Below are 20719 nucleotides of genomic sequence, written 5' to 3'. Positions count from 1 at the left end.
ACATTATTTTATTATAAAAATAAACCTGTGTGTCGACGGGCTCCTGAGATGGCTGGATAGAGGGCTCATGAGCTGGCTCCTCAGCGGTCTCCTGAGTGGGCCCTGGAGCAGGAGACGGGTCCACAAGCACAGAAGAATGAACCTGAAATAACATATAAACAATTAATTTAATACATTATTTTATTGTAAAAAATCAAACCTGTGTGTCGATGGGCTCCTGAGATGGCTGGTGAGAAGGCTCCTGAGATGGCTCCTCAGCGGTCTCCTGAGCAGGCCTCGGAGCCGGAGATATGTCAAAGTCCTCGAATAAGTAGTCAAAGTCCTCGAATAAGTAATCAAAGTACTGCTCCGTGCCACCCTGTGGATCACGAGCTGGTCGCTCACCCTGTGGATGACGAACTGGGGGCCGTGCAGGTGATAGCCAGAACATGTGATCAGAAAATAAATCTTTCGTATATACAGGTGCTGACGGATGCTTTGAAGTCGATGGCCGGTAAAAAGTCGATGGGCTCTCTGAAGTTGCATATGGCATCGCCTCAACAATATAGTCGAGCAGAGGGTCAGCAGCTATGGGCTGAAAAGGTCTCATCCTAGTCCATACACATATCTAAAAGGGTCATTAAAAAAATATTTTATTAGTCGTCGTTTCAAAAAGCTATATTTAGAATAAAATTACAAACACTTAAATATAGTACCTGGAGGAGCGGGGAAAATGCAGCGACATCGGTCCTCGCGCCCATAGACAATCGACAGAATGCTCGATACATGTAAGGCAGAATAGCAGCGCCCCAATTGTAACATCCAACTAGCCCAGATGCTCCAGAAACGGCAGATACCTCAAGCTCACATGGGAACCCGATGTGTTTGGGAACAGGATGCCCCCGAATATGATGATAACGTAGAGACGGGCACGTCGGTCAACATCTACCTGAGGTGTGTCTTCTGTAATCGGATGCTTCATGTCTACGAAGCGTAAGTGAGTAAAAAAGGAATGCATCGACACTCAAGTCTGTCCCCATATATCACCCTCCTGAGGCGCGAAACCAGTGAGCCTAGTCAACTCCTGCCGATACGGCAACATCTTCTAAGGTTCCTCAATATACAAAGTGTGTCCATCTACCTGGAGACCGTAAATGACCTCCACAATCTGAAGGGTGATGGTGGCCTCACTAGTGCGGAGATGAAATGTATGGGTCTCCGGTCCCCACTCTCTGATCCCAACGGTGGACCTAGAGCTGTATAAAGGCCCGCCATGCATCAGTGACGGCCGTACGCTCGTGCCGCGTATAATGGTCGGGCTCCTAAGTAGCCTGCTCAGGTAAATTTTGTACATGGCCGAACTATAGTAAGACGTGGTCGGGCGAGTGATCCTCAACGATATCCATATGTATCAACATACTAATGTTAAATCAAAAAAACTTATTGTGTCCGATGTCATACGATCTAGTGATCGCTAAACGGGAGAATACTGTGGTGCGTATCCACATCTTGGATAACGCCTCTCCTCCATCTCCGTGCGTATGGCATCGCCTCAATAATATAGTCGAGCAGAGGGTCAGCAGCTATGGGCTGAAAATGTCTCATCCTAGTCCATACCCATAAAGGGTCATTAAAAAAATATTTTATTAGTCATCGTTTCAAAAAGCTATATTTAGAATAAAATTACACACACTTAAATATAGTACCTGGAGGAGCGGGCAAAATGCAGCGACATCGGTCCTCGCGCCCATAGACAATCGACAGAATGCTCGATACATGTAAGGCAGAACAACAGCGCCCCAATTGTAACATCCCAACTCGCCCAGATGCTCCAGAAACGACAAATACCTCAAGCTCACATGGGAACCCGATGTGTTCGGGAACAGGATGCCCCCGAATATGATGATAACATATAGACGGGCACGTCGGTCAACATTCACCTGAGGTGTGTCCTCTGTAATCGGATGCTTCATGTCTACGAAGCGCAAGTGAGTAACGAAGGAATGCATCGACACTCGAGTCTGTCCCCATATATTACCCTCTTGAGGTGCGAAACCAGTGAGCCTAGTCAACTCCTGCTGATACGGCAACATCTTCTAAGGCTCCTCAATATACAAAGCGTGTCCATCTACCTGGAGACCGTAAATGACCTCCACAATCTGAAGGGTGATGGTGGCCTCACTAGTGCGGAGATGAAATGTATCGGTCTCCGGTCGCCATTGCTCAATCATGGCTATCACAAGAGCTCTATCATGCTGTACGCGACCAGTAGTGATGCAACGGTAGATACCGCCCTGATATAATATATCTAAGTCGCGACGATGTGGGGGCCGAGCTGCTAAAATATCCCATGCTTGTTCCATCAACCTACGCCGGAACAAGCGGGTGGGATCTACATCCGAATCCCATACTAGTTGGGACCTATGTTGCTGCTGTAGATGAAATATCTCTGGCTCGAAGGGCCCCGGATGAAGGGGGTGAGATCCATGGAGATGTCATATCTGTTTTACGCATTTTTAATTAATCATTAACATGTAATATTAATTATGTAATCTTTTATCGAAAAATTATACTAAGGATGTTCAAACCTAAACTAGACCTAAGTTAGGGATGTTCAATTATACTAACTAACTAAGACTTTAACGACAAATGATATTAACTATCTAAATTTGCGAATTAATATTTGTTAATTAATTATTATACTAACTACAATTAACTAACTAATATTATATTAATGTTATTTTCAATCTTAAACTAAGGATGTTCAAACCTAAGCTAAGGATTAAATATAATTAACTAACAAATATTAAGGATATTAAGGTTTAACTAAGGATGTTCAATTATACTAACTAACTAAGACTTTAACGGCAAATTATATTAACTATCTAAATTTGCGAATTAATAATTGTTAATTAATTATTATACTAACTACAATTAACTAACTAATATTATATTAATGCTATTTTAAATTTTAAACTAAGGATGTTGAAACCTAACCTAAGGATTAAATATAATTAACTAACAAATATAATCTTAAGGATATTAAGGTTTAACTAAGGATGTTCAATTATACTAACTAACTAAGACTTTAACGAGAAATTATATTAACTATCTAAAATGTGAATTAAGTATTATGCTAACTACAATTAACTAACTAATATTATATTAATGCTATTTTTAATCTTAAACTAAGGATGTTCAAACCTAACCTAAGGATTAAATACAATTAATTAACAAATATTATCTTAAGGATATTAAGGTTTAACTTAGGATGTTCAAACCTAAACTAAGGATGTTCAATCCTAAATTAACAAATATTTCACAAATAAAAATATAAAGATTAACAATTCATTATCATACAGTTAACAATTAGCTAGTAAAAAATTAGAAAATAATTAATAAATAGTTAAAAAATAATTAACAAATAAACAATTAATTAATGAAACTATTAACAAATATTTAATAACTAATTAATAAATAATTAACAAATAAACAATTAGCTAATCCGACAAATAAGAAATACTAAATAAACAATCAACAAATAAACAATTAGTTAACAAACAATTAAGAATTCATTAATAAAAAATTAACAAATAAACAATTACCTAACAAACAATTAACAACTAATTAATAAAAGAAATTTAAAAAAAGGGCAGTGGACTACCCATTTGGGCACCAAAAAAAGTGCATAGTATTTTTTTCGTAATATGCAACTATTACACAACAATCATGCTTAGGATAGTAATATATTTAACAATATAATACAAAATTCATAGTGAAATACCTAAATTGAAGGTGTTTTTTAGTTTTTGAAATCGAGTTTTATACCGCTTTATTCTGAAATCAAAGTTTTGAAACTTGTTCCTTGCCTTGAATATACCAAGAATATTGACTTTTGAGGTGTAAAAAAACACGAAAACAACGCATTTGGAACGTGGGGACCACTGTTTTTTGGTCGTTAGTGGAGGTTTCTCCTTTTTAAAAAAGGAAGGGGGGACGGTCGCGGTGGGGAAGGTGGGGACAGTTTTATTAAATAGGTATTACGCACTAAATTAGTGCGCTATAGGATCAAACTGTAAATTATTTTGGTAACTTTTTTTTGGTTGGGGAATTTTGGTATCTTTTGTCACTTTTTGGGTCATTTAAGTTGCGGACTCTATATACAGGGTGGAGCATAAAACATCCCTTTTAAGTATTCAAAAGTGGACAACTTTAGTCTTTGCCTATAACTTAGACTCGAGAAAAGGCCATAAATAGTCCCTTATCTATGGGAGTAGGTCTAAAATGGTCCCTTAACTATACACTTACCGGTTTTAGTCCTTTAACTATCCAAAAACTTATTAAATTTGGTCTCCGTCTATTGTTTTATACAAACAGCGTACAAACTCATAAACCATCGTGAGATTAATCGTTAAACCATTCCTCAGACCTATATTTCTCTCTCCCTGCTTCCTTTTCCTCAAGTTCGTTCTCTAACCTCAACTTTTTTCCTCAAGTTCTCTCTCGCGTTTCGTAACCGACAGAAAACCGTCCCAGTAGGTTGGTTTTGTTAAAAAAAAAAAAAAAAAACCAACGGTCTCATGTCGGTTTTTTTTTTTTTTATTGAAAATTAAAGAATGAAATGTAGGAACTTGGAATCGAACGTGGGTATGTTCCTTGGCATTACAGGGCTTTACCACTGATATTTTTTATTCATATACTTACATTGATTTAATTTATACTGTTTTTTCGCTCTAAAAACCGACAGAGTCCGTCTCCGTTGATTTTTTTATAAAAAAAATAAAAAATAAAAATAAAAAACCGAAGGACTCCATTTGTTTATTTTAGAAAATAATATAAAAAATAATTATATTTTTTCGAGCATTTTTGTGCAAAAAATAACCGACGCAGTCCGTCGGTTTTCTTTAAAAAACAAAGATTTAAAAAAAATTATTGAAAAAACCGACGGAATCCGTCGGTTTTTACCAGTTTTTTAGTAGTGTTTGAGAAGAATGGTTACAGAAATTTTGTGCCTGAGTTTGTCTTTTCGAATTTTAGAGACTCGAGAGCTACACTAGTGCCATAATGCTTTTTTTTTTTTTATAACAAGAGGAACTTGAGGAAAAAGAAGCAGGGAGAGAGAAATATAGATCTGAGGAATGGTTTAACGATTAATTTCACGAAGGTTTATGAATTCGTACGCTGTTTGTATAAAAAAATAGACGGAGATCAAATTTGATAAGTTTTTGAATAGTTAAAGGACTAAAACCGGTAAGTGTATAATTCAGGGACCATTTTAGATCTACTCCCGTAGATAAGGATTATTTATGGCCTTTTCTCACTTAGACTCTATACTAACGTTAAAAACTGAACCAAGTTAAAACTAATAGAGTTCTGTTAGTGAGTAGCTGCTTCTAAAATTCAATCGCCTTCTGTCCCAAAATCCCATTGTCGACCCTTCCTCTCCAAAATATAGAAATCGTATTTCACCGCCAAACGTAGTGAATAAAGTCTTAGCCATTGAGAAGATCCGGAGAGACTAAGAAGCGAAATCATTAACAGCTCAAAGACAAATTATTGGTTTTTCAATTTTTTTTGCAAACTGTATTCTTGACCGGAAGAAGACGTGAAAATTCTTAAAAGCACAGTCTAATTAAAGCGACTACGACAAAAAATTTCAGTCCAATTATTTTGTAAGTTGCGTTCTTCACAGGATGAACACGTTGAAACTTAAAAAACAAAGTTCAGTTAAAGCAAAGAGAAAGACTAATTGGTTGTCCAAATTTTTCGCAAACTGCCTTCTTGAAAGGAAAGAACGCATGAAAATTCTGAAAAATGGAGAGGACAAAGACTCCCGTTTCATGGGCAAGACGCAAACCAATGTCGTTCATGCATAAGGTGTGCATTATTTTCCATATGGTATCTCTGCTTTTAACTTTATGAAAATGGTTCAAATTGTTAGAGTTTATCCTTATGTGTATTAGTTGTATTAGGATTTTATTTGAGGTTATTATGTATTATCCTTATCTACACATATGCTGTAACTTTGTATTATAAATATAAATCCTGAGGGTGAGAAAACTCACGTTTAACCCTTCAGTCGTTGTCTTTCATCTTGGTATCAAGAGCCATCTATGATCTTTCTTGATCTTTCTTTTTCAATGGCCCCAGAAAACTCCTCCTCCTCTTCGACTCAACAAACTGTGAATCAATCTTCCCTTGGTCTTTCCGTCCCCCCTCCAACAGTTTCTACTATCAAAGGATTTGTCCCTATTGAATTGACATATGTCAATTACCTTACTTGGAAGAAAGTTTTTGTCACAGTTCTGAAAAGTCACAACCTTCTGTCCATTGTAGAGGGAAAAATATCATGTCCCTCACCTGATCACGAAGATTATAAATTATGGATTTAGTGTGATACTATTGCATTGAGTTGGATTAATGCAACACTTTCTATGGCAGTTCTTGACACACTTTTGAACTATGCTTGTGAGACATCTAAACAAGGGTGGGACACCTTGGCATCGCTATATTTGGATCAAGTTTCTTCCTCCGCCATTCATCTTAAGTCAAAATTTCAGAATTTTAAGAAAGGTTCTCTTTCTATGGAGGATTATCTTCAACAACTTCACTCTATTGCCTGCTCTCTAAGGGCAATTGGCAAGCCTTTGACTGATGGCGATCTAGTCACTCAGGCTTTGCAAGGACTATCTTCATCTTATCGTACCTTTGTGTCTGGCTTAAATGCCACCGGCTCACTTCCTTCTTTTATTGCATTACGACCACTCCTCACCAAAGAAGCCCGCATTACTGCAATTTCTTTAGAAGACTCCAATGCTCAATCTACTTTGCTTGTGACTACTCAAGGGCAAACTAATTCTAATGCATTATCTTCTCAAGGACATCAACCTACCAAATGACACTCACATGGACGAGGTCGTGGCAAGAATAACAAAGGTCAATATGGTAGTGGTCGAGGATACAATAACTCTCAATGGTCGAGTTTTCAACATAATTTTTGCCCTCCTTCACCCGCTAATGGTATTTTGGGAAGACCCCCATTTGCTCCGGCTAAACAGTGTCAAATATGTTTTCATTATAATCAGACTGCCTTAGAGTGCAAAAACAGGTTCAATCATTCATTTGTGCCTAATAATATTCCTCAATCATTTGCTGCAATGAATTTAAAGGAGGTTCACCCAATGATTTGGAATCCGGACTCTGAAGCATCGATGCACATGACAAATAATCCTTCTACCCTTACTTCTCATGCTCGATACTCGGGTTCTTCTCAGGTCATGGTTGGTGATGGTACTCTTCTCTCCATTAAATCTACTGGTTCCTCTATTCTTCCTACAACTTCTAAACCTCTTTTCTTAAAGAATGTTTTATATGTTCCTTTTCTTACCAAAAATCTACTTTCTATTCAACGTTTACGTGCTAATACTAACTTTTTCATTAAATTTACTGATTCTGACTTTTTTTGTTAAGGACAAGAAAACCAACACAACATTGCTCCGTTGTAAAAATATTGGGTCTTTTTATCCTCTCCGAGTCGTATCACCTGGCTCCTCCAACTTTGGTCTCTTTGCTAATGTCGTGCCTGCTTCCATTTGGCATCAACCTTTGGGACATCCTGGTCAATAATCTTTAAGTTCTTTAGTTTCTAGAAAATTGATTATTAGTTCTTCTTCCTTTAGCAATAATTCTTATAATGTTAGATTGTCATTTTCTTTATCCAGTAGAAATGCAAATTCTCCTTTTGTTTTAGTTCATTCAGATGTTTGGTATGCTCCTGTTGCCTCAAATTCTGTCTATCGTAATTATATTTTATTTCTTGATGATTACACTAAATTCTCTTGGATTTATTTAATGCGTGAAAAATCTAAATCCTTTGAAAAATTCAAAGAGTTTCATGCAATGATTAAAAATATTTTTCGCACCTCTATTTCCTATTTCCAATTTGATGGGGGAGGAGAATATGTTAACTAGAATTTTAAATCCTTCTTTCTGCAAAATGGCATCGTCCATCGATTTTCTTGTCTTCACACTTCTGCTCAAAATGGTAGGGCGAGAGAAAACATAGACACATCGCTAATGTCCTTCGTTGTCTTATTTTTCAAGCATCTATGCCTTTTCAATTTTGGGCTGATGCTTGTTTATATGACATCTTTCTTATTAACGTAACTCCTCTTCCAGTGTCGCGTTATAAATCTCCATTCGAACTACTTTATGGTCATGTGCCTGATTACAATTTAATTCGTGTGTTTTGATGTCTATGTTATCCCTTTGTGGCAATTAATCAGTCTAAGTTCCACCCTCGATCAAAACCATGTTTGTTTCTTGGTTCATCAGATAAACATAAAGGATTCAAATGTTTGGATCCTTGCTCAGTTAGAATTCTTATTTCTCGGCATGTTCATTTTGTTGAGAACTCCTTCCCGTTTCAGAGTATGTTTCCTACTGTTCCGCCAACTTCTTCATCAAAACCTATCTCATTCCCAACTGTTTTTGATAATCCTAAGCCTTTTACCTCTCCAGTCCATATCACCCGTTCAGGAGGAACTTCAACAGGGAATAGCTCTAAGGATCACATTCCAAATAAGAGTATTCAAACTCCATCTATTCCACAGCTTCCTCTTTCAAATAGAAGTCTTCAGACTCCTCTACATCAGGAGAATATTTCTACCAATTCTCCTCCGTCAACTGGTAATGTTTCTTCTTCCAACTCTGCGTCCCTTTCGGATCAGGTTACTCCCACTCACCGACCTGTAATCTCCTCTGTCGCTTCTTTTGAACGAGATATTTCATCCCCTGCCTCTTCGACGCAGACCATTTCTCCATCCAATAATCTTCAAATATCTCCCTCTCAATCACCTACCGTACAATCTCAAACTAATCATATAATTATTCGTTCTAAAACAGGTTCGCTCAAGCCACGTATCCTTCCTTCTTTAACAGCTTCCACATGTCCCATTTTATCTGAACCTACTTCGTTTTCTCAAGCTTCTAAAGACCCTCGTTGGATACAGGCAATGAGTTCTGAATTTGATGCTCTTGTCCAAAATAAAACTTGGACCTTGGTTCCGCCTCCTCCAAATGCAAATATTGTTGGCAACAAATGGGTGTTTCGGATTAAGTATTGTGCAAATGGTTCTGTTGAAAGATATAAAGCTCGTTTAGTGGCTCAAGGTTTTTTGCAGCAGCCCGGGGTTGACTATTTTGAGACTTTTGCTCCTGTTGTTAAGCCTAGCACAGTGCATTTGGTCTTATCTTTGGCTCTTCATAATAATTGGGTTCTGCACCAACTTGATGTGTCGAATGCATTCTTACATGGTGAGTTATCTGAGACTGTTTATGTGCGTCAACCTAAGGGCTTTGAACATCCAGATTACTCCATTTTGTATGCAAGTTGCAATGTGCTTTATATGGTCTTAAACAATCTCTGAGGGCTTGGTTCCATTGTTTTGCTAGTTTCCTTCTTGATCTAGGCTTTTAACAATGTGTTTCGGATAACAACATGTTCATTTTTCACTCGGGGGCTGATTGCGTTATTCTTTTAATTTATGTGGATGATATAGCTGTTTTTGGCTCTTCAAATCCTTAGTATCACAATTCATTTCTTCAATGAGTTCAGAATTCTCAATGAAGGACTTGGGACAACTTCAATACTTCCTTGGCATTGAATTAAAATGCAATTCTTCGGGACTTCTCTTATTGCTGCAGCGTTATATTACTTCGCTTTTTCATCGCTTCAAATTGGAGAAGTGTAAACCTGTGCTAACTCCACTTCACTGTAAGTTCGATTGGAATTCTACTTCTTCTCATTTGCTTGACGATCCTTCTATTTATCGTCAAATGGTTGGGAGTCTACAATAGTTGTGCTTTACTAGGACGGATATTCAATTTGCTGTCAATATTGCTTCTAAGTTTCTCCACCAGCCACGACAATTGCATCTTCAGGCAGTAAAATGCATTTTTCGGTATCTCGCTGGCACAATTGATTGGGGCTTACAGTTGTATAAAAATTCTTCATTGTCGTTTACTGTTTTCTCCTACTCTGATTGGGCTGGTTGTTCAGCCACTAGACGATCCACAACTAGCTTTTGTAGTTTTCTTGGCTCCAATCTTATCTCTTGGTCGGCAAAGAAACAACCTACTGTTGCGCGCTCAAGTACTGAAGCAGAGTACTGAGCTCTTGCTGTTGCCACTGCTGAAGCTACTTGGCTCTAATATATTCTTCGTGATCTTGGTATTTTTCTTACTTCTCCGGTATCTGCCAAATGTGACAACATTGGAGCCATTCATCTAGCTCACAATCCAGTTTTTCACTCCCGTTCCAAACATGTTGCTTTGGATTATCATTTTGTCCGTGAAAAGATCAGCCATGGTGACTTAGTGGTTTCGCATGTCCATACATCTGAGCAACTTGCTGATTTGTTCACCAAAGTATTGGCATCTACAGGTTTTCGTGAGTTAACTGCCAATCTTCACGTTCATTCTTCTCATTCAGATTGAGGGAGGGTGCTAGAGTTTATCCTTATGTGTATTAGTTGTAGTAGGATTCTATTTGAGGTTATTCTGTATTATCCTTATCTACACATATGCTGTAACTTTGTATTATAAATATAAATCCTAAGGGTGAGCAAACTCATGTTTAACCCTTCAGTCATTGTCTTTCATCTCAAATTTTTTGTGCATTGTGTACTTTAAATCTATTAGTACGAAAAAAGTAATTATGATTATGTGTCTAAAATCCCTGTTAAAGAGACGACGACATTTGATATTTGAAAGTAAAGTTATTATTCTTTTCGCCAAGAGCAACACGAAAAGCAGTGGATAAACAAGATAGCTGAAGGAAAAAAAAAAAAAAAGAGATAGAGTTGAACTTTTGTGTTGATAAGATTAGTAATATAGAAGTTGAGTTTGAAAAAATCAAGACGCATGAGATGAAGGGATAAATATACCGGATAATATATCAGATGGTCACTCAACTATAGCTAGTTTATTCAGAAAGTTACTCAACTTTGTTTTTTTTAACCAGAAAGTCATATAATTATTTCACTCAGAAAGTTACTCAACTTTATTTTCTAATCACAAAGTCACTCAACTATTAGTGTTTCACCTACAATATCACCCTACCTATTTAAGTATTTTTTAATTAAATTTTATATTTTTATTTAAAGCCAAAATTGTAAGAAATAAAAAAGTAAACATTTTAACTATTTTATTGACTCCACGCACTAAAAATATATTGACGAAAGCCTTTTATTTTATCCTCATTTCCTTCTAAATCATCCTACTTGCTAAATCCATAAACCTGCATGGGGTGGGTTTATATGCAATAAAGCCCTCGCCAGGATATGAACAGTGAAATTCATATCTTTTTCGAAACATAATGCCTCATCCACATAACCTCTCTTACACCAAAGAGAAGTACTCATCTTTCAAATTTCAATTCCAATCCAAAACGATTACTGCACTCACCTCGAATCAACGCTGAATTTTGAACTGAAGAAATTGGAATGGGAATATGAATTGATACGAATCGAATCGCTAAGGAAGTGAAATTTGAGGAGGGAATTAATGGTATGAGCATTGATTATACTCTCCCTATACGAATTTATATGGCACCTTTCAAATTTCGAGAACCAAGCAAGTTTTTTCTTGATCGGAATTTTTTTATATGCCTTTTAAATATTTTAAGTTGTTACAATTTATAACATTTTGACGTATTTTTTAAATGTATAATTTTTTTTTCAAAAACCTTAAAGCGTCTATATTTGAATTCACCGTCAAAATTTAAGAAAAGGGAAGTTGGGAATCATCCTACATGCTAAATCGATAAGCTTGCATGGGGCGGTCAATAAAATGGTTTTAATGGGTACTTTATTATATTTTACAATTTTGGTTTTAAATAAAAAACTCATGCCAATAAAAAATAGGTTGGGTGACATTATATGTGAAACACCAATAATTGAGTGGCTTTATGGTTAGAAAATAAAGTTAGAGTACTTTCTGAGTGAACTAGTCATGGTTGAGTGACTTTCTGAGTGAACTAGTCATAGTTAAATGACTTTCTGACTGAACTAGTCATAGTTGAGTGACTTTACGATTAGAAAATAAAATTGAGTGATTTTCTGAGTGAACTAGTCATATTTGAGTGACCATCTGAAATATTATCATAGTTGAGTGACCATCTGAGATATTATCTCTAATAGCCTGTTTGGCCAAGTTTATAAAAACAGTTTATTTTAAAAAGCACTTTTTTTCAAAAGCACTTTTCAAAAAAGTACTTTTGGCTAAAAGCAATTTGTGTTTGGCCAATTAATTTAAAAAGTACTTTTGAGAAGCAATTAGTGTTTGGCCAAGCTTTTAAAAAGTGCTTCTAAGTGTATTTTTCTCAAAAGTACTTTTCAAGAAAGTGCTTTTGGGCAAAAACTATTTTTTTTAGCTTCTGAAAAACTGCTTCTGCTACTCCCCAAAAGCACTTATTTTCTCCCAAAAGCTTGGCCAAACACTTCGCTTTTTTTAAAATAAGCACTTATTGAAAAATAAGTACTTTTGGGGAAAAAATAAGTTTGGCCAAACATGCTATAAATATACCATCTGAGATATTATCACCATTACACCTTGAACAAATATACCATCTGTAATTCTGTATGACTAGTTTTAGCTATTTGTTCAAGGTTTAATGGTGAAAATTTTATAAATAAATGGTTCTTTTATCAGTGGCAGGAGCGGATCCAAGATTTGAATCTAGGAGTTCAATCTTAAGATTTTTAGTATTGAACTCATTATATTTTTAAAGTTAAGAGTGCATATCTACTATTTATTAGAATTTTAATAATATTTTATACATAAATTTATATTCCGTGTCGAAAGTTAGGAAATTGAACCCCACTTACTAAGCTAGATACGCCCCTGATCAGGGGTACTTCTTTTCCAGAATTAGGCCGAAATATCTTTACAAGAAAAACCAGCACATTTCAATTCTGAAAAAACAGCTTCAATAGTAAGCAAACAAAAAACTCTAGTTCAATAAAAGCTTCAGTGCACCAAAAGGAGGTCTAATTCAGCAAAAAAAAAAAAAAAAAAATACAGCATCAGTTCAGCAAAAGTAATAGCAATTCAGCAAAAAAAACAGCAGCGATTCAGCAAAAACAACAGTGATTCGGCAAAAAACAGCAGCGATCAGCAAAAAAGTAGAGACTCAGCAAAAAGTAACTTCGGATCAGCAGAAACAACTTCGATTCAGCAAAAAACAACAGTGATTCAGCAAAAAATAGCAGCAACCAGCAAAAATAGCAGCGATTCAGCAAAACAACGGCGATTCAGCAAAAAGCCCTTCGCATCAGCAAAAACAGCATCGATTCATTAAAAAGAGCTTAAATTAAATAAAAATAACTTCCGTTCAACAAAATAGCTTCAGTTCTACCATCTAAAATGCATGAAAAATAGCCTCATGCATCAACTTTTGTCCCACCTCTCCTCTTCTAATCTACAAAAACAGAGAAATATAATTTAAATTTTATTGTGTGAAATGGACCTTCAATTCAAATATTATACATATTGCTATGACCGGTAGTTTTTCAGGAGATGATGATGTAGTTGATTCCCAAAAGGTACACTCGTTAACATTAGATTCTCTCTCCACATAGTTATTAAACTTGCAAGTTCGCATGTTATGACCAGGCTTATGACAAACGCTACAGTTAACAGATGTATGTTTCCTTCTCATTTTGTTCTACTTGCTCCAAGCCTCCAACTTCAAAAAATTCCTTTTCTTCTCAAGTTTTTCTTTCTTCCTCTCTTTTGTTTCACAATCAACGGAGGCAAAGAAGGAATTTTATTGGATTTAGGCCACAATTGCGATCCATTAATTGGAAGAATAGCACGTTCATAAATCCTCCTGTATGTTTCCACCTTATAACAATCATCGACATAGTTAATAACGTCATCATTTTTAGCCCAAATTGCTGAAATGACATGCTTACAAGGGTATCCAGTTATAGCCCACTTCCTACAACTACGTTGCCGATTGTAGAGGTCTACTACCCAATTATTACCTTTGGCTGCACCAGGGATTTCATAGTTCAATTGATTTTATTTCCGAGGAACAAATTCTGCAACAACTTCCTCATTATCGTGCAAAAGATTCTTGATCCTAGGGCAAACATCACCCAAAATCCATATCTCTCCTTTATCCCTATTAGCTTGCATCTGAGCCATCAATAGATATCTTAATTTCTCAAACAATGTTATAATTGGCTTATCTCGAGCCTCAAGTATCATGTTATTAGAACATTCACACATGTTATTCAACAAGATATCACTCTTAGTATTTGGAGTGAAATGTGATCATGACCATTTATTGGGTGCTTTGTCACTTAACCAAGAAGCTGCTTCTGCATATAAATTGAAAATTTCAAACATGATATCATTAAAGAACTTCTCTGTTGTAGTTTTCGCAACAGCCCAAATTGCACTCCTCAAGAAGGAGCCTCTATATCCAGCCTTCCTAAAATTGTTATTAAGGTTGTCTCACACAGAAGCTATAGCTAACGAAAGGCAACACGTCATTTTTTTTTTTGGTAATTAAAATTGTATTATTTACCAAAGTGATATATGTGCAAATCAGATCAAAAAATAGGTTGGACAGAAAGCCCCAATCCTGCTATGTTGTCATCATCAACACCTGTTCTATCTAGCCTCAGCTATTCTACTTATCATCTAATGAGGATAAAAGTCCAACTGACTCAACTTTTTATGTAAGCTACTCTTCATATAAGCCTTGCAGTACACATCCTGGATTACCTGTCGAATAACATCTCTAGCCGGCCTAGTTTTTGTTTGAAAAACTCTAAGATTTCGTTCAGCCCAAATACAGTACACTCCACATGCCAGAATCATCCTACACAAAATAGAACCAGCAGCTCGTCCTCTAGCATTTGTCACAGCCCAGTCAATTTCTTCATTCCACTCCATAAGACTTCTTGAAATGCCTTGCCAAATCAGTAAGCTTTTCCATACATCAGTCGAGTAAGAGCACCCAAAGAATAAATGATCTGTAGTTTCATTGGCATCATCATATAAAGGACACTTCTGATCTTCTATCATTCCCCATTTACCCAAACGATCTGTAGTAAGCAGCCTCCTTGAAATAGCCAAATAGAGGATAAACGTCCACTTTGGGGCGCCTAAGTTATTACATACTAACCTTCTCCAGTGCACCTTTGCATAGACACCTCGCAGCTTCAAATACATGGTTTTGATGGAGTATTGCTGCATCTGTATCAGGTCTTGTTCCTCGTACCCAGCAGCTGCCACAGTCAAATTAGCCTTCAATATTTTCCTGATGATCCAAGAGGCCTGCTTAGCTTGGGTCTCCCATACACTTCCACCTTTTATGTAGTAGGAATGCACCCATTGTATCCATTTCTTATCTTTTTTCATGCACAAATTCCACAGCATCTTGCTTATGGCAGCCTTATTCCATGTTTGGATATCAAGTAAATTTAAACCACATGCAGATTTTGGTAGACACAGAGTTTCCCAAGCTATTAAAGCCTTTTTTGAAGGCTCAACACTTCCAATCCACAAGAATTTCCTGCATAGTGACTCAATCACTTTGACAATCTTCTTTGGTAGTATAAATACCTGAGACCAGAAGATTTGCACAGAGAATAACACAGACTTGATCAACTGAATTCTTCCAGCGTAGGAAAGAAATCTAGCAATCCATGACTGAATTCTCTCTAGTATTTTATCCACCAACGGTTTATATTGAAAAACAGTGGTCCTTTTGGTGCTCAGAGGCACTCCCAAATACTTAAAAGGCAGTTCCCCTTTGGCAAAACCAAGTTCCCGGATAATCAGCAATTGCTCGGCATTACTAACTCCACCAAAGTAAATGGAACTTTTTTCCACGTTTGCCACCAAACCAGATGCCTTTGAGAATAATTGGAAACATTCAAGCAATGCCTTAATGGATTCAATGTCACCTCTACTAAACAACAACAGATCATCCGCAAAGCTAAGTTGGACTAACTGCAGCTTCTTACATCTAGAGTAATGCTTGAATGTAGAGTGGGTCTGCAGATTCTTCAGGGTCCTAGTCAAATACTCCATTGATAATACAAACATATATGGTGAGAAGGGATCCCCCTGCCTCAGGCCCTTTTTAGCAGCAAATGGGGGTGTGGGATACCCATTAATCATAACGGAGTAAGATACACTTTTAACACATGTCATGACCCACTGTATAAACCTTACTGGGAAATTCAACTAGGTGCTTCCTGCTCTAGATAGCACCATTCAACAAAGTCATATGCTTTCCTCATGTCAATCTTCAGCATACATCTTGAGGAGATACCTTTCCTACCATAGCATTTAACCAACTCATGACTCATAATGATGTTGTCTGAAATTACCCTCCCAGGTATAAATGCAGACTGAGTATTATCCACAATCATATCCATGACACCTTGCATTCTCTGGGTCAGTATTTTAAAGATTATCTTATACAAAGTGAAGCAACATGATATAGGCCTATATTCAGTTATCTTGACAGGTTTGGACACCTTTAGGATAAGCGTGATAGTTGCACAATTGACAGGCCCATACATCTTACCAGTCTCAAAGAACTCCATAATAGCTGCAGTTATATCATCTTTCATCACAGCCCAAGCCTTCTTGAAAAAGTATGCATTAAATCCGTCACATCCAGGGGCTTTGAGATCCCCAATAGCATGGACAGCATTGTGGATTTCATCCACAGTAACAGGTTCAATCAATTTCAGCTGATGTTCTCTGTTCAATACCTTCCCATTTCTCATAATACCCGGATGCACTGCAGGTAGACTAGTAGCAGCAGATCCCAACAGTTGCTTGTAAAACCCCAAGACTTCATCTTCAATGTCAGCCCTAGTATATAACATTTCCCCCTCTGAGTTGAGGAGCCCAGAAAGTTTGTTGTGTGCCAGTCTGTTCTTGACGGAGGCATGGAAGTATGCGGTATTGGAGTCCCCTAAATTGAGCCATTGTATTCTGGACTTCTGCCTTGCAATATTCTCTTCTACTATGTTCCATTTCTCAAGTTGTCCTCTCAATTCCTTGTCATGATTAAACAAAGTAGATGGAGTATTCACATTCCTCATATGTGTCTAAAGCTCAGATATTTGTTGTCTCAAGTTCTGAATCTTCTCTGCCACCCCACCATACTCTGTTCTATTCAGTTGCTTCATTTTCCCTTTAATAAACTTCAGCTTACACCAAACCCTTTCCATTGCACTTCCCCTGACCTGTTTCTGCTAGGACTTTCCTACCAGCATCATAAAGTCATTATGCTCAGCTAGGAAATTAAGGAACCTGAATGGTCTTGAGCCCCCCATCTCTTTGTTCCTCCAGCTTGATAGCTAGGGGAGAATGATCCGAGAATCCATGATCCATGAAAGTAGCTTCTAGGTGACAGTATCTCATGGCCCAATCTGCATTAATGATTGCTCTATCAATTCTGCTGAAGGTGTGCCCATTGGTCCAAGTAAAACTTCTTCCCACTGTCCTCATCTCTGTCATACCAGTGTCCAACAAAAAATCTCCAAAATCTCTAATTTCCACCTCCTGAACAGGATTCCCAAGCTCTCCATCTTTCTCAGACAGGATAGTATTATAATCTCTCATGGCTAACCAAGGGCCCTGTTGTTGAGCTGCAATATTCCTCAAATCAGCCCATAAAACCTTCCTGTCAGCAATAGTACGTAAACCATAGATAGCTGTGAAGCTAAACTCCATTCTCATAGTGTTTATTTGAACTATACCATGTATAAACTGTGCTGTCTTACTAATTTCAACAAAATTAACAAGTCCTGGATCCCAGAGGACCCAGATCCTCTCCTTATTACTACTATCATAATTGTGGCACCAACCCCAGCTTTGGGTGATTTCCCTAATAGTTCTCTCAGCATTGTGCTGTTTAACTCTATGCTCAATTACTGCAATAAGAGCAACTTTATTACCTCTAATAAAATTCTTCAATTCATTTTGCTTGTAGGCCTTATTCAGGCCTCTAACATTCCAAGTAGTGAGCATCATGTTAAGTTAGGAGGATTAGGAACCCCTGTGCCTACGACACAATTCACCTTGCCTATCTCCACATTCATAACATGAGTAGTATTACCCTTTTTTTGTTTCTCCACTAAAGGATCAAACCCATTAGTAACAGTCACCTCTTAGCTGGTATTTGCATGGGTACCTTTAGGAGCTGACTTACTCCTCACAGATAACCATTGTTGCGTGTCACCATCCGCAGCATTCACCTGATGTGCCTGCTTGCTAGTGCCAATATGCTACTTAGCAACTTTGGTGCATCCTTCGTTAGGTTATCAATAGCCATCTCTTTCCCAGGCCTATGCTTCCACTCTTGGTGCTTGAACTGCCTCCCTTTAGGTGGTGGGGCAGTCTGTTTAGGTTGTTTTAGTGGACAATTATGCCCAACCTTCAAGCAAGTGTGACAATACTCCAGCACCCAATCATATGTTACTTCCTGTTTCATCACTCTCCCACTTGGATCCTTAATTTTAAGTTCCCGCACCAGCTTCTTTGTAACATCCATTTTCACCAATACTCGAGCATATGAAATCCTGTCAAAATTGGAGGTACAAGCATCTGCGGACAATGGAACACCCAACCCACTCCCAATTCGACTTAAGGACTCCATCCCCCATCAGCTTACCGGTAGATTAGGCAATTTGACCCAGATTGGTACAGTTCGAAGTACTTCATTTTTCAGATCGAAATCAGATGCCCATACTTTAACTATGATAGGCCTATTGTTTATGGTATACGGCCCTGAGTATAAGACAGCATCTCGATCCGCCATAGTATTGAATCGAACCACAAAGTATCAATCATTATGATAGAACACCTTTGGTTTTGACGCAAAGTTCCAGTTCGCAGCGATGAACCGTTCCATGGCTCCAATCGTAGGTGAATCCCCCACAACATACAAGATCAACGCCTGCTTCCATTTATTATTTTCCCTTTCAATCTCATCCTTGTTCAGTTCCACCACCACTTCACCACTTTGTATTACAGGAGTAATATAGTGTAGGGCCATTCCTTTGGCAGCCAGCTTATTTGTGAACAGAATCGCCCAATCCCTATTAGCAACAGGTTGTCCCTGGTGTTGCTCTCCCACCATCGATTGCCCATTATCCACATCATTATGCTTCGTACCCTTAGCAGCATTTGCAACAGCCACCTCCACTGGTGCAGTGCTTGTTGTCGTCACAGTACCACTAGAAACCACCCCTGTTACCATGGGAGAAGGCGCATGTGACGGTGCCCCAGACCCAGATGGGTTCATCGATGGGGGTGTGCGTACAGTGTCCGTCCTCACACCTAACGGAGGCCAATTTTCCTTTCCCAGATCCGCCGTCACTCCAGTCTTGCTGAGTTCACCGGCGCCGATCTATGGTTGGGTCCCATCTGTAGCCGTATTCTGTCCCTTCTTTGCCCTTCCCATCGCCATAGCTGGCCAAGGCGCACAATAGACGCACTTCTAAAACGCGCGCCGAGAGAGAAAGTTTGATCTTGGCAACACGTCATTAAATGCTTCAATAATACCTTTTTGCGTATCTGACATATTTCCTTCCTTTTTCCTTGTTTAGAGAGAGAAAGTTTTTTTCCTTCCTTTTTCCTTGTTTTCTTTATTTGCCTTTTCTGTTTATCTTCTTCCCGTCCCCCTAAACTTATTTTCCCAAAATAGACAAAACTACTTTTTCTGCAATAATAGAACAAATAAACTAATTCTCCCCAGAGCTTCTTTTTTAAGCAAAACTTCAGAAACTTCTCTTCTTTTCTCGTTTAGTCTCAACAATTTGGCTTTCTTGCCAAGATAATTGCCCCTATTCATTTTCTTTTGTATGACTTCTAACGTAGACTAGCTAATTGAATATAGTTTAAAATTATTTTGTGTAAATAAATAGAAAATTTCAATTTGTTTTCAACCTATAGCTAATAATTTTTCGTGGAATTTGATTTTAAAAATAAATCTAGTGAAAGCAATGATGATATAATATATTAGCTATCGTTTGCAAATACTAAGGATAAAATAAATAAATGATAATGTTGTAGTTTACTTGTTAAAATAGTTTTCTGGTCAAATTTTAATTAGTCGTACATTTATACGTTGTGCCCGCGATAACTTTAGTTAGCCCGCCTGTTGAGCACCCACGACTTCTATATCCTGGATCCGCCACTGCTCACGTGATTCCTTTTCAACAACTGCATATGCAATCGAAAATATGTTATTATTAGCATCTATTCCAACTACAGCTAACAATTGAGTTCCATATATCAGACCTTTTAACCAACAACCATCTACACCCACAAGCTTTCTACAACTTGCCTTGAATCCCTCCTTACAAGCACCAAAACATATGTATATTCTTTGAAATCTATGTGACTTGTTAGGAATTTCATTTTCTGTTAAATTTCACAAAAATAGAACTACCAGCTGGATTTGTCCTCTCAATCTCATTGCGGTAGTCCCACAACATAGAAAATTGATCTTTAATATCACCATCAAGTAATGCAGTAGCCTTTCTTTTAGCTCGATTTGTACTAACATGAGCTTTCAGTTGCCGACGGTATCTCTGAATTCAGACGCTTTCCAATTCTTATTTGAACTAATTTCATCAAGATATCTCCTTAGCTGTTACAACTATGCACTGGATTATAAGTTTTTATTTGAATTTTT

General features: G+C 37.4%; 2 protein-coding genes and 1 long non-coding RNA gene across 3 annotated transcripts; 1 reads left to right on the top strand and 2 right to left on the bottom strand.

Annotated features, from left to right (window-relative positions):
• Positions 1 to 5396: 5396 nt before the first annotated feature.
• On the top strand, positions 5397 to 7717 carry LOC132629335 (uncharacterized). Its single transcript, XR_009578181.1, has 3 exons — positions 5397 to 5856; positions 7149 to 7269; positions 7450 to 7717. It is a non-coding gene; the product is annotated as an uncharacterized LOC132629335 (long non-coding RNA).
• A 6974-nt stretch (positions 7718 to 14691) lies between these two features.
• On the bottom strand, positions 14692 to 16089 carry LOC132628355 (uncharacterized). The gene has a single exon (XM_060344140.1). It carries the CDS (start codon positions 16087 to 16089, stop codon positions 14692 to 14694), a length of 1398 nt encoding a protein of 465 aa, XP_060200123.1.
• Positions 16090 to 17123: 1034 nt separating this feature from the next.
• Positions 17124 to 18676, bottom strand: LOC132628354 (uncharacterized). Its single transcript, XM_060344139.1, has 3 exons — positions 18276 to 18676; positions 17329 to 18025; positions 17124 to 17267 (listed from the first exon to the last, which is right to left on the bottom strand). The coding sequence occupies exons 1-3, from the start codon at positions 18674 to 18676 to the stop codon at positions 17124 to 17126; spliced, it is 1242 nt and encodes a 413-aa protein (XP_060200122.1).
• Positions 18677 to 20719: the final 2043 nt, after the last annotated feature.

This window comes from Lycium barbarum, chromosome 2 (assembly GCF_019175385.1).
Source record: "Lycium barbarum isolate Lr01 chromosome 2, ASM1917538v2, whole genome shotgun sequence".
Classification (NCBI taxonomy): Eukaryota; Viridiplantae; Streptophyta; class Magnoliopsida; order Solanales; family Solanaceae; genus Lycium; species Lycium barbarum.
The sequence above is the reverse complement of the archived record's forward strand: the minus strand, read 5'-3'. Positions and strand labels throughout refer to the sequence as shown.